General features: G+C 41.2%; 1 protein-coding gene across 2 annotated transcripts in view; it reads left to right on the top strand.

The window, feature by feature from the left end:
• FREM3 (FRAS1 related extracellular matrix 3) overlaps positions 1-14,938 on the top strand; it is an 82,844-nt gene that overhangs the window by 52,301 nt on the left and 15,605 nt on the right. Inside the window, exons 7-14 of one of the 2 annotated variants that reach the window (XM_083755163.1) lie at positions 6,682-6,831; positions 7,918-8,127; positions 8,526-8,723; positions 9,630-9,794; positions 10,344-10,526; positions 11,593-11,723; positions 12,995-13,153; positions 14,153-14,456. In XM_083755163.1, the coding sequence (XP_083611289.1) occupies positions 6,682-6,831; positions 7,918-8,127; positions 8,526-8,723; positions 9,630-9,794; positions 10,344-10,526; positions 11,593-11,723; positions 12,995-13,153; positions 14,153-14,456 (1,500 nt within the window). Of the gene's footprint in view, positions 1-6,681; positions 6,832-7,917; positions 8,128-8,525; positions 8,724-9,629; positions 9,795-10,332; positions 10,527-11,592; positions 11,724-12,994; positions 13,154-14,152; positions 14,457-14,938 lie in introns of those variants that run through there. The other variant, XM_083755164.1, reaches the window with a different exon arrangement.

The following is a 14,938-nucleotide window of genomic DNA, read 5'->3' on the forward strand; positions in this document are numbered from 1 at the left end:
TTAGAGCTTGAAAGAGATAATATTAAGTGGTAAAAAACCCCAACCTTGAATAAAAACTAAATTTAAAGTGAAGATTAAAATGCTTGAAATATCATGTTTCTTTGCTCTATCTGGGCAGGAAAACAGTATATTTGGATCTGATGGACCTTGACATCTAAGTAGGAAATCATATGGAAATTCAGATGTGAGATCTTTATCCATTATTAACACCGGATTGTTAAACTGGGCTGTTCAGTATTGCCACTGATCCTATTATGCCATTTCAATGTGTTTCAAACTGAGGGCAGCTGAATGCAGGGAAAGGAGCTCTGAACAATGGCAGCAGTCGCTCCCAAGATCCCAAAATTTATCCTGTTTCCCAAGCATCTAATGCCTCCTTACAGAAGTGAGAAATGGCTGCATGCACACTCCATACATTTAACTCTCACACCCCTGAAACCGGGGAACCATAATTTGTTAAGGTTCCTGGGAACTGAAGCCCTGTGAGGAATAAAATGCAATCTCCCCCCACCCCTTTAGGATTTTTGTTCAAACAATTTTTTCGTACTTCAAACTTTAGACCCTCATGATACCTTCTTCTTGTGTGTGGGTAATGATGTTTGAGCTGCATGAAGGTTCACACTTGGAGAATGTGTTTGCTATTGGTATATATAGCATGGCATTGGTTTTTTAAGTTAGGGAGCACTCTTTAAGTCCTAGTTTCTTTGAGTTTTGTTGTCGTCTTTCATTTTGACAATGTGCAGCAACACACACTGTGGGGCATTAGACTGCGGAAGGACCTGGGTTCCGGGACTCTGGGAGCGATGTGCTGCTAACCTCCTCTCCTGGACAGATCTCATGAATATACATTTGATTTTATAAATGCACGTGCAATGTTTTCTAAACATTTCTAAAGTATCAAGAATGATCAAAACAGGCTGCTGAATCATGATTCATTGCACCCCATTCTCATAGGTGATGGAAATCTGGGCTTGACCTGCAGGAGGGGAAAGCACACAGCAAGTTTTATTCCTTTGTACAGTATGCACCATTTAGCTTCTCTTCCCCCCTCCCTTCCCCAGCCTAATGGGTATATTGCAGGACAAGAGCCTAAAAAACTGGTCAGGAAACCATGAGTATCAATTGTATGGGCTCCATGCAAAGGTCTCCATTCATCCCTGATGAACTGTTGATGAGGGCAGAAAGTAGAGTATGCTACAGGTGTCTAGGCTAAAGTCAATACAGGCATACCTCAGATATATTGTGAGTTCACTTCATGCCACCGCAATAAAGCAAATAATGCAATAAAGCGAGTAACACATTTCTGTTTGTTTGTTTCCCATTGCATATCAAAGTTATGTTTACATTACACTGTGGTCTATTAAATGTGCAATAGCATTACGTTTTACAAAAACAATGTACATGCCTTAATTAAAAAAATACTTTAATGCTAAAAAATGCTAACCATCACCTGAGCCTTCAGCACGTCATAATCTTTTTTCTGATGCAGGGTCTTGCCTGCAGCTGCGCTCATGTCCTTGTAAGGTGCAGCAGGAGTTACTTTGCAGCAGGGACAGGCTCCTGCATCCTTGTCTCCAAGTCCTTCAATTTGTTTTTTTTTTAAAAAAAACCAAAACCCCGCAATATTTTTGAAGAGCAGTAAAGTGGTGTGAAATAAAATGAGGTGTACCCGTATAAATACTTGATCCAACTGGAGTTCTGCGTATTGGTGATGCAGATTCATGCTATTGCAAGGAGAGCAAATCAAAGGTTCTGTCAGTATATTCATGTGTGTTCCACATTAAATTCTTTTAAGTAAGACATGTGCTTGATAAGGGAAATGCTTAAATTGAATTTCAAAAAGTAATCAGTGACCTGTTGATCTGTAACATCACAGGTGCCAGCTGTTGATGATTCCTTTTTTAAAAAAGCTTCATAAACAGGTAGTCAAGACAAAAAGCCAATCCTTTGATCTTGGTTTTCTAGATACGGCTGAATAGTATGGCATTTGCAGCAAGCCCTTGATCATACACTAGTAGTAAACTGTGGGTTCTGTGTTATTTTCTTGTTCTTCAGAAGCATGCCTTCTGATCATGTGTAGCTGAACAAAGGATCCAGTTGTACGGTAATGCGCTTTGAAGACAGAGATGCAAACAACTTGTGATTTTATAAGGAAGCGGAAATCTTACCATGGTTCTCTACTACAGGAATGTTTAAGTGGCATGGCAGGTAGAACAGGTTTTGGGTCCAGTGCTTATGTTTTTAAATAAGGGAATAACAAGGTTATCCAGATAGCCTGAGTAAACACCGTAAAGTCTTCTCTGAGGAAAACAGAAATAGATTTTAAATTAACCGCTGGCTCAAAAGATTTCACTGCCATTAAAAAAAGTGCTGAGTTAGCTTAAGAAACTGTATGTATTTGTGGATGATACTAAGTAAATAAAAGGATTTTAGGGGAAAGGCACTACCTTCTTTGTTATAGTTGCTGCTTCATTAGCTCACATATTTCAGAGCAGTGTAACTTTTTCAGTTTTTTTCCTTTTTAATTTACAAACATCGTTATCTGCTGATAAATTTCCTCATAAAGAAATGTTTGAAAATGTGTTTAAAATAGCTTGTTTTTAAAATTAAAATAGAACATTGTATATTTATATACGCATATAAGCAGTATCAAATCTTGCATAGGGTTAATGTTTATGATTCTGTAAAGGTGTTCCCTTCTAACCAAGGTGGAATCTAGAAACATATATAAAACGCTGTGATTTTTTTTAAAAAAATGTGATTTTGAAAAAAGTTTTGAAAAATATATTCAATTTCCCATAGCTCACCATCACCATCTAGTGTCACGTTTGTATAATGCACTTTGCAACACACTTAAAATGTTTCATTTGTAGCTGTATAGCAGAGTCCCAAGCTTTGCTAGAGGCAGAGAAGAGTGAGTGCTAAATTACAAAAGCAACCTCAGTCTGTTGTTCTTCTCTTTCTGACACCATTTCTGTTATTGGATGTGTGCTCATTAAAGCATTAGTGGCAATTGTTTCACAATCTGGCCACCTACTTAAGGAAATTGTTGAGCGAGAAAAGTCTTTAAAGGCTCTTATTATTTATCCTATTTGCTGTGGCCTGTCTTTGAAAGATTGTTCTAGAGATACCATGGGCAGAAGAAGTTCATGTGGAATATTTCACTGCCATAAGAAAATTGACTTCATTGTTACTGGACTACCTTATTGTAAAAATTTCCTGGCTTTATTGGCTTTGCTTGGTAGAGATGGAAAATGAAGAACAAGAAAAGCACATATTTTCTCTTCTGACTGGGGTGTAGCTCCAGCTACACGGGTTGTTGTCTTGCCAAGAGAGAAAAGGAGATATGTTAGATAGGCCTCTGTTCTCTTCCAGTTATTAGTGGGTTCCGCCTCAAAGCTTGCTGGCAGTGTGTTTAGGTCCATCTAGCAAGAGTGGATTATATTTCAGAGACAAGTGATTAAATCCCTGTAATAACTGAGGCGTGACTAGGGTCATGTTCTGAAGGCCTCCAGTCATGTCTGTTTAGTAGTCTCCTAATTAATTTTTGTATGAATGGGAAGAGTAACTGTATTTAATTAAAATGTTGAGGATGCTATATAATGGCTCCCGCGCTGCTCTTTTTAGTTTCTGTGCACAAACTGTACACTGAGGCATGCACACTTTGTGCTTAATTCATTAAGCAACAGGAACTGTTACTATTGAGCCGCCATTGTTTTCTAGTGGTGCTTACAGTGGGTGTCCCAGGACAGCCCCACTAAAAGGAATAGAAGTTGCACCAGTGGCAGTGCTGTGGTGGACAAACAGTATATACATAACAAAAGAAACTGGGGGGTTTTCCGGCATCATTGATGTCTTGACCACACTTGCAAGGTTGGCTGGTCATCTGTCATGTATGATCTAATTGAGATTCCTACATTGCAGGAAGTTCGACTTACATGGCCCTCAAGGTCCCTTCAAACTCTACACTTCTATGATGGTGTGCTTCTTCTATTATATCCTATTATGGCTTGGGCTCTCTTGTGATTGGCACACCACAGGGGGTGGGGGTTGAAAATAGGGGATTGTACTCATAAGCTTTAGATATTATGTGCAGGTGCTTCGTTACAGTTACACTAATGCAAATGCTGGGAGGGAGTTGCCCTTTGGGAGAATGATCTGAGAGTGAGATCAGGATCTGGCCCTGTGCCCACAAATATTTATATAAATATATTTATTCTGAAACGTATTTATGGCATGGATCTTAATTGCCGAGGGCTGCACAAATGAAAATATGTGCAACATAAATATCTCACGGCATATGTGCATAGCAACAGAAACACAGACATTTATATACCAACAGCTGTTCATTGCAATTTGCAACATGGTTTGAAGCTGCTTATCAGTGTTTGAAACTAGCAATTCCTTTGCCTCTGATTTCTTATTTTGTCCCTTGTTCGGTTTGCTAAATCACAGGAAGCTAAATATTACAGACACTTGGAGATAGGCAAAATATCCAGTGAGGCTAATTGGTAGTATTTTTCTCACCCAAATAGGCACTAATATTCTGAATGTGTTAGCACCACTAATCATAGCGTTGTTGGGCAGGGACTGTATCATATTCCACCAGCAAACTTAGGTGTGCTGATAAAGTAAGGTCTGCAATTAGAGTTTAGGTATTTCCCTTTCCATCTTCACAATGTGACAGATCTCATTGATCTGATAGGATGTAAGGAACATTTTCTTTATACATTTTGTGAGAGAACTGGATTGTCTCATATTATGACTTGGGTCAAGGCTGAGCTGAAAGCAGTTGTCAAAGGTGATCCAGAAGTCAAGAACTGACCGAGAAGTCAGACCTGAGCGACCAAGCTAGGAATTGGATCTCAGGAACAATCCCAGTAGTCATTGTCAAGGAATGCAGGGTTTGGTGGGGGGCACCAGGAAGACCTTGATGCTCAGAGAAGGTCCTTGTCCAAACAAAGAGAGTGCAATGTTGAGCTTGGATGGGTGGGGTCAAGTTGACAGCTCACTACACGGGGCAGCTGCACAGCACCCTGTGGATAGCTCACTTGGTAGAGCATGAGGCTCTCAATCTCCGGGTGGTGGGTTTGAGCCCCGTGTTGGGCAAAAGATACCTGCATTGCAGGTGGTTGGATCAAAGGGCCCTCAGGGTCACTTCTAGCTCTTTGATTCTATGAAAGCTGCTGGTTCTAGTCTGGGCAGCTGTTACCACCTAGCCAGTATTCTCACTGTGCCTGGAAGAGCATCTATTGGATCTGTGAAGAATATAAGCATCAACCATGGAAGCAGGTTTATAAACATTTAACAATGTGTGCTTCCAGACGTATGTTTATTATGGGATTAGAGCTGTGTTTTTTATCATCATACACACAAAATCAGCAGCAAAGTGCTAGCCTGTATTTCCACCCCCATTTAATACAGATTTATGCTTTCTTCAGAAAATCCAATTAAGTTTAAAGTAAGCCTGTCGCCAGTTATAATTGGTGACATCTCCCATTTGTAGTATTCATCTCCTGTCAAGAAGCGCCCTAAGTTTGGAGAAAGAGTCCCCTCCCCATGTTTTATTTAAGTATCTACTGACAAGTGAACTCCAATTGGTGAGGAGCTGGCTTGGCATTCTTTGCCATTATTGCCTCCTGGGTGGTCAACTCACAGCTGAACCAGCTGCCTATGGCGAAGTGCTGTGTTGTGCAAACGGTTAGGCTAAGAGACGTTCCATCTCCTGCAGTTGTCCAGTATCTGTGGGTTTGTCCACAGTCTTGTCCCCCCTGCTGCCACCCCTGGATATATCCCCTCTTTGTACATAAATGTGCCTAAATATTGAGGTGCGAGCCAGGCAATCATAGCAGAGTGAGATGAAAAGTGAATGTGTGACTTTACAAAGAGTACTGTTTCCAGACACACTCTCTGTGGGTGACTGGCCCAGTACTTCAGAGCTGTTGTTGCCTACAAAATATATACTTCACTTTTTAATACCCGATCACCAGTTAAATCAGTTTTAAAGGTTTTTAGAGTGCTTCAGGCTAGGAAAACCAAAGTAAGCATCCTCAAGCAGGACTGACACAATTATTGCCTGTATGAAGATAGAGGAGCTGCCTTGAGGGCTGCATTGGAACTAAGCAGAATATCAATTTAAAAACTAAGTCCAAAGGCTGCTGTATTCACTGTGTTAGACAAAGTATAATGAAATTGCTTTTAATTGAAAACGAAGACATTCCCCATCCACCTGCCCAGCTAATTAATGTGCTGAGCTGCTAAATTAGTGCTAGTTTCAGTCAGTCTTGTGATGTTTGATCTCTTACACTAAACAATGGGGTGACTACTTAAGCCCATTTTTACTCTGGCCTTTTCCCTGACCTGATTTGTAACTTTTGGGATTCACCCTGATAAAAGGCAAGTCTTTCACTTTGAGGAATGAAGAATAATACCATGTGTATAGTAAATAAAGGACTCTATTTTGGCAACAATTTTTGTTAATTGCCAAAAATCATTTTTTAAAAAATCATTTTGTTCCTTTGGTTGCGTAGTTCTAACTCATTTTACTTACAAGAGATTTCCCTAAAAGGATTGCCCTGTTGATTCATTTGTTTGCAAGTTACAGGTTTGTTACCTGATCACTGTCTTTTGGGAAATTGATGAGCTCTTATCTCTTTTCTCCTTTTTATGTTCTGCATCTAGAACCTGCTTTTTACTTTGGTGACACAGAATATCATGTGGCTGAGAGTGCTGGCCACATCGAAGTTCGTGTTTGGAGAACTGGAACTGACCTGTCTAAAGCAGCCACTGTCACTGTGCGCTCCAGGAAAACAGAACCATTATCTGCAGAAGGTGAATTAATTTTTCCAAGAGGCATTACTGATGTGCTGTATCTCAGCATTGATCTCTGCCCTGTGCAGATGTCATCTTTAAGTCCAGATACGTTTGCATTGTGCATTATTCAGACATATGCAGATTTCCCCAGGAAAATCTCAGCACACATTTTCAATAAATAGCTGCCCAGAATACTCCCCAACAGTTTCCTTCAGACATTGTGATTCCAGATGTGGAATTATGGGCAAAACTATAAGAGAACTTAATATTTTTATTTTTAGAGTGCAACTGAGGAATTTAATTGGTTTAATCCAACTAACCTATGAATAACAATAAGACAAAAATCTGATTTGCTAAAAATAAATGTAATGGTTAATAATTGTTAATGAGCCGCACTAAAAGCTACTAAAGAGCTTGCAGATGTAATATCAGCCTCTGTCTATAATCTTTGAGAATTATTGGAAAATAGATGAGGTACCTGCAGAGTGGAGGCAGGCAAATGTTATCCCCATCTTCAAAAGCAGGGTGAAAGAAGACTCAGGTAAGACTCAGGTGACCAACCAGTCAGCTTAATGTTGATTCCAGGAAATGTCCTAGAACAGATAATGAAACGGCTGGTCTGTGAGCACTTAGAACCAAGCCCTATGAAGAACTGTTGAGGGATTTGGGTATGGTTAGCCTCAGAAAGAGGAGACAGGAGATATCATGGCCATCTTCAAATAACTAAAGATGGAAGATGGAGCAAGCTTGTTTTCTCCTGCTCTGGAGGGTAAGACCCGAATCAATGGCTTCCAAGATACAAGAAAGGAGAGTCATCAGGAAGACTTTTCTGATGGTAGGAGCTGTTTGACAGTGGAACACAAGACATCCACAAGAAGTGGTGGACTCTCCTTGTACCTTTTTAAGCAGATGTTGGGTGGTCCCCTGTCATACATGATTTAGTTGAGGTTCCTGCAAAGCAGGGAGTTGAACTAGATGATCCTCGGGATCCCTTCCAACTCTACAATTCTATCATTCTATGAATAAAATAAATATTAATTTAATAAGAAAGTTGTAAAATCTAATGGATGTGATTCGAAATAGTCCCTCTTGCTTCTTATGTAGCTGGAGTTGATTACGTTGGCATCAGCCGAAACCTGGATTTTGTACCTGGTGTAAATATGCAGACTTTCCGTGTGACCATCTTGGATGATTTAGGACAGCCTGTCCTTGAGGGACCAGAAAAGTTTGAACTTGTTCTACGAATGCCCATGAATGCAGTACTTGGGGAACCAAGCAAAACCACCATTTTCATCAATGATACCATCACTGATTGTAAGTACTCTAGATTCTACAACCTTTCAATTGCCTAGAAAATTCACTAAGGGGAAAGTTGTTTGTGGCTGCAATCCCAAACACATTTATTAAGTCCCATTGAACACAGTGTGGCTTACTTCCAAGTAAACATGCATAGGAACTGCTGCGGTTTCCACATTCGTGCTCCCAGCACACACACACACACACCTAATTATATTATGCACACACATATGCACATCAGTAATCCTGTGTAACTGTTGATATAAACTTAACGTTTTAACTTTTCCCCAGTATGAATGTAAGAGAAAGGTGATGAATTACAATGAAATGGCCCCATATGAATCTGAATCATAGGTGATCATAGCGAGATATAAAAAGACTAACTCATGATGCTGGAATGCTTCCCTCCCCTCTAGTACCCAAAGTCCAGTTCAAGGAACCTGTATACACAGTGAATGAAAAAGATGGGCAACTGGCAGCTATAATTTACCGTAGTGGTGATGTTAATCATAAATCTACAGTCCGCTGCTACACCCGCCAAGGCTCTGCCCAGGTTATGATGGACTATGAAGAGAGACCAAACACTGATGACTCTGTAGTGGTCTTCCTCCCAGGTAAGGTCTCATCCTTAGAAAGCAAGAGTTTCCCTTGCAAGGAAGCTATTGCATTTTCAAAATTTATCATGAAAGGGCTTGTTTTTATTTATAACTGACCAAAGTTTGTAGCAACTAAGGGTTGTTCCAGGCTTCCTTTTTTATTGTGCATTCGTGACAGTATCTGTACCAGGGCAGTTAGACAAAATCCTTCTTTCAGTGATAATTTGCAGTTGCAAAAGTTTCAAGTTCCAGTTGATGCATGTTCTGTACCTTCTGATGAAAAACTGCAACCTATACCACAAATGTTGTTGCTTTGTCCTGCTCCTGTTGTGCTGTACTGCAAGAGCACCCCTCCAGATGCCAATAATGTGACAGCAATGAGGAAGCATCACAGAACAACCAGGAAAGCAAAATTATGTGGCCCAATATAAATCCACTACTAATGCACTGCTATTTGCTTGGTGACATGCTACACAAAAAACAACAACCCCACTAGTCTAAAGGGGCCCTAAGTCTGCAGTCCTATACATTCACATACTGGGGAGTAAATCCTATTGAATTCAGTTGTGCTTCCTTCATATTAAGCATTCAGCTCAATTTTGTTGTTGGGAAATTAACATACAAATATTAAATCATTTTTTTAAGGTTCAAAGGAGCTTCAAAGGGAGCCCTCAATGTGAAGCCAGTGAATTATATTCTGGGCAATTCCCCCTCTATTGTAGTCCTTAATGTTCAGTATTCACACATACGCACACACACACCAGCATCAGAGGAGGGGAAGATAATGTTCTATGGCATGAGCTGACTTTTTCTTGCACAACATTGGAGACAACCCAGCATATATTTAATTTGGAAATTGGAGTTAGATTGTAGGTGCTACCCAAAATATTTATGTCAACTAATCTGGTGTTTTGCCTCCTGCAGGAGAGATTGAGAAGCCATGTGTGGTGGTCCTTGAAGATGATGCCATCTATGAAGAGGAGGAAGAGTTCAGACTGGTGCTTGGAACACCTAAAAGTACTTCAACATTTGGTGCCTCCGTTGGGGAACAAAAAGAAACTCTGGTGAAGATTAAAGATGAAGAAGACAGTGAGTTTATCAGCCACTTTGTACTCATTACATATTGTCAGATCAAAGGTGTGGGATTAAATGGAACAAAGCATTCGTTTATTTTCTCATATGCCCTGCATTCAAGCACAGTTGTTTTTTAATTGCTTGCGTAAAAATAGCATTGTTCCCAGTAGTACAATCAATTTTTGTTGAAAAAATATCATGTTACTAAAAAACCATACCCATACACTCCCCCAAGTGAATATTGGTGATTTTAAAATGTAAAGAAAGCTTAATCCAATAGCTGAAACAAGATAAAACAAGAAAATGAAAAGGGGGTGCAGGATGTATAGGTGAATTAATTTTATTTCCGTGTTCTTTGTTGCTGTCCTGACAGACAGCTCATTGCTTTTCTTTTTTTCCTGGTGTTGTTTGATGGCTTTGTGTGCACATTTTTTGTTGTTCATCGCCAGAGACACCCTATAAGCACTAAGGATACAATCCTACATGTGTCCTTCAGACAATTCTGCCTATGTATAAATAACATTATTAAATAGGAGAGAGTGATGTTTTTCAGTTTTCTTGCAGAACCAGTGATTAAGTTCTCCGAAATCAAATACAGCATTCAAGAACCTCAAGAGCCTGGGGAGATTGCAGTTGTAAAGATTCCAGTCTTGCGTGTGGGGGACAGTTCCAAAGTTTCCATTGTGAGAATCCATACTAAAGATGGTTCAGCTACCTCTGGAGAAGACTATAATCCAATGTCTGACGGTGAGACTTTCCTCTGAATCTTAGAAAAATTACAGTAAATTTACACACACACACACACTCACCCCACACCTTTCATATGTATGCAGATTATAATTTTAAACCAGTAAAAACACATTATAAATTAGCTCAGTTGAATGCAAATTAAAATACAGCTGAGTGCACAACAGCTAAGGCCTTCTCTTCCGTTGGTCACCACCAGAGGTAGTTCCATAGGCTGTGGTACAACCAAGAGGGCATCGCCCTGAGAATTTCAGTAGCCTGGGCGGCCTATATAGGTGCAGGTATTTCCTCCACTGACCAGATTGTGAAGTGTTTTTTAAAGTCAGCAACAGACACTTAAGCTTGACTCAGTAGCAAATTGGCATCTAGTGCTGCTTATTTAGCAGAAATGTTTCATAATCAAAGTAGGCTGCTCCTGTTAGCAACCCAACTGCTGCATTTTACACAAGCTAAAGCAGGGGTCAGCAAACTTGTTCAGCAGGGGGCCGGTCCACTGCCCCTCAGACCTTGTGGGCAGACTATTTTTTTTTGGGGGGGGGGGGGGAAATGAATGAATTCATATGCCCCACAAATAACCCAGAGAGGCATTTTAAATAAAAGCACACATTCTACTCTTGTAAAAACACGCTGATTCCCGGACCGTCCGCAGGCCGGATTTAGAAGGTGATTGGGCCTTAGTTTGCCTACCCATGAGCTAAAGCTTCCAGACCAACCTTAAAGGCAGCCCTACACAGTGTGTATTACAACAGTCCAATCCTTAGGTTACCAGTGCATGGATCCCTCTGGTCATCTGATCCCTGTCCGGAATCTGGCACAACAGCCAAAACTGAGAAAGCCACTGCTAACCTCCACTGACAACAATGACAATGACAACCCCTAGACTATTCGTACTAGTCCTAGGTATTTTGCTTGGTTTTTAGCAGTTGGTTTTCTGCTAGCCAGCTGCCCAACATGAGTTTGACACGGTGTGTGAGGAGCCAAGACTTGCCTTTTGGAACCTAGCCTAACTGTGCTGATGTCTGGAGAGGGAAAGTTTACTTCTTTCTATAATATATCTTCATTTCAGATATTGAATTCAAAGAAGGAGAAACAGAGCACTTTGTTGAGGTTGAAGTTTTGTATGATGGAGTGAGAGAAATGCGTGAAGCATTCACAGTGCACTTGAAACCAGATGAGAATATGGTAGCTGAGACACAGGTAAGAACTAGGTTATCTTTGGTTAGTTGTGGACACAATTGCCTTTGGTCATGATGATTCAGAAACAGCAACAAATAAAAGTGTCGCTGTTTTTTGACTTCCTTAGATGCCAATTTTGAGGACCAAACTAGACTGGAAGCCTAGGATCAGGTCTCCTGCTTTAAAAAAAAAAAACACCTTTGGTATCAGATACGCAGGACCTCAAATCTAAACAGAACTGTGACACTGAAGGAAGTTTCATCCTTCTCCCTTTTACCTAATTTGAAATCCTTCCCCCTAGGTGCTATTTGAGAAATGTTTTCAAATACATTCTAATCGTAACTAGTTGGACCCTCAATGAAAAATACCTACCGTATTTTTCGCTCTATAGGACGCACTTTTTCCCCTTCAAAAATGAAGGGGAAATGTGTGTGCATCCTATGGAGCGAAGACGCCATAGCCCCGTGACCCTCTCCCGGCTGGAGAGGTAACGTGCGGCTATGGCAGAAGCCTCTATAGCTGTGCGTCACCTCTCCAGCCGGGAGAGCGTGTGTGGGGCTAAATAAGCCATAACCCCGCAATCCTCTCCCAGCTGGAGAAGTGACGCGTGACTATGGCAGCAGCCTCTCCGCTGCGCCTTTCCGCTGCTCCCTGACCTGCTCTTTGGGGCTGGTGGTGGGCTTCACCCCGCCAGCCCCAAAGAGCAGGTTGAAAGGAACCTGAAGCCTGGAGAGCGAGAGGGGTCGGTGCACCCCGAAGGTAGCCGCCTGAACGCATCTTAAACGGCACCTTGTTTTAGAGCAGGAAAACAAGAGGGGGGAAATTCTCCCACTCTCTGCGCAGCGCTTCCTGCCGCTTCGCTGAAGGGGCGCTGGGCAGAGAGCGGAAGAATTTTTTTCCCTTGTTCTCCCCCCTCTAAAACAAGGTGCGTCCTATTGTCCGGTGCGTCCTATGGTGCAAAAAAATACAGTATTTTTCTTATGTGCCTAATCTGTGCTCAAACATTATCTGTTTCGTGGCAGAACTTCTTTCACATACAAACAGCCATCTGATGTCATCTGGCTGTTTGCTTGCTTTTATTAAAAGTTTTGGAAATTGTATCCTGTATGAGTTAGCTTGGTGCATTTTTTAAAAAAAGATACCTTGTAACAGACATAGGGTGGATCCAAATCTTTCCTTACTCCAGTGGAAAGGAATTTTTCTGCTCCATCTTGCAAAGCTTGCAGTATAAAAGTTTACAGTAGAAGCAGCATGCCTGCAGATGGAACCTTCTTTTCTGCCTTTCCTTTCAGATGAACAAAGCTATTGTGTACATTGAAGAAATGGACAGTGTGGCAGATGTGACTTTCCCAGCTGTGCCCCAGGTTGTCTCTCTCTTGCTGTATGACGACACTGCTAAAAGCAAAGGAAACCCCCAGCCTCCCACTGGCTACCCTGTTGTGTGTGTGACGGTACGCTCTGCTCTGCCAGCTCTTCTCCAGATTATATTTTCTAAAGGTCTTCTAGTAGCTGGGAAGTGAACACTTTCTGGATGTGTAAAAGAGTGGCATGGATCCCCTTGGGAGGTGGTGGCCTCTCCTTCCTTGGAGGTTTTTAGGCAGAGGTTGGATGGCCATCTGTCATGGATGCTTCAGCTGAGATTCCTGCATTGCAGGGGGTTGGACTAGATGACCCTTAGGATCCCTTCCAACTCTACAGTTCTATGACTCTGTGATTCTATGATCTCCTTAGCTCTCCTGGAGGCTTAAGGCATGCATTCAATTTCAGTACTTAGAATTACACACCTCATTTCTCGAGAACTGATATTTGGCATTTTATAGCAGTTTCAGTTTTCAGAGCATATTATGATCTTCATTTTGCATGCCCGTGAGTTGAGTCACTTTTACTCCCATTTCACAGATAGAAAACTGATGTAAAGAGATAGTAAGATGCTCAATACCACTCAATGAGCCGTCCATAGAGGTTGTATCCTATCCAGATTCTTACTTTTCTGTTTTGGGAAACTGAGGCCAGTTTAAACTTATTAAACTTTCAAGCCCTGACTCACAATTGGATGAAAGCACAAGAAGAAATGAACTTCAGTTCCTGCCTTTTTTCTGACTTTAGCTAATGCATGGTATGATTTACATATATTATATGACACAGGTTTCTTTTCCTTCCAAGCACCTGGAAGGCATCTGAGCTGTGTTAAACTGAAGGCTTTCCACAGTATCAGATTGTTAATTTTATATGCCATATACATTAAGATTCAATTCCTCAATTATTATGAAACTAAAATCAGCATCTATGGTGATGAAACCAGTAGCAAGAAAAAAAATGAACTTCTTAAATACTAATGCAACATGAGGAAAAATACATTTTACTTAGAATTTGATCTGAATTATTTACTTTCCTGGAGCATGTTTAGATATAACTCAATGGATTCATTGTATGTTTCTATTTAACTTCAGGCATGCAACCCCAAATATTCAGATTATGACAAGACTGGATCTATTTGTGCTGCTGAAAACATCAATGACACGCTGACTTTGTATCGCTGGCTTGTCAGCGCTCCAAGTGGCAGTGATGGGGTTACCAGTCCCATGCGAGAAGTGGACTCCAACACTTTCTTCACCAACACCAAGTCCATTGCCTTGGACTCCATATATTTCCAGGCTGGTTCGAGGGTCCAGTGTGCAGCACGTGCTGTCAATGCCAATGGAGATGTGGGTTTAGAATTACTGAGCCCAATTTACACAATAAACAGAGGAGAAGGTAAGGAAGCGGAAAGTTTTCATGAATGAAATAAAATCAAGTGGCTTTCGTGAAGCTGAAATAAATGTTTGTTTCAAAGGGCTTTTTCATAATTCAAGGACACGCACAGCGGATGTGAAGCACGGGGTGTAGGGGATGTGGTTGGGGAGGGGGGTCTATCCTGGGGAAAGTTTGGGGGCCAGATAGAGAAGCTTGGAGGGCCACATTCAGATCCAGCCATGAGGTTCTCATCCTCTGCAAAGTTGTATAGTATATGCCTACTTCCTATAGTGCTTTCACCTTAATGAAATGGATGGAAAGGCTGTGGAAATCAGTGACTGCACACAGGGGTGTTATGGCCGTTTTGCCGATGTGCTGAGCCAAGCCATGGTTTGACTGAGCATGTCATCCAACCCCTGGCTCATGTTTCATTTCCCCTGCTGAACTACAAGCTGTAAACCAGAGGGCAAACCTTGGTTGTAGTCCATCACGTATTTTGTCCT

Source organism: Podarcis gaigeae, assembly GCF_964106915.1.
Source record: "Podarcis gaigeae genome assembly, chromosome: 9".
NCBI classification, from domain to species: Eukaryota; Metazoa; Chordata; class Lepidosauria; order Squamata; family Lacertidae; genus Podarcis; species Podarcis gaigeae.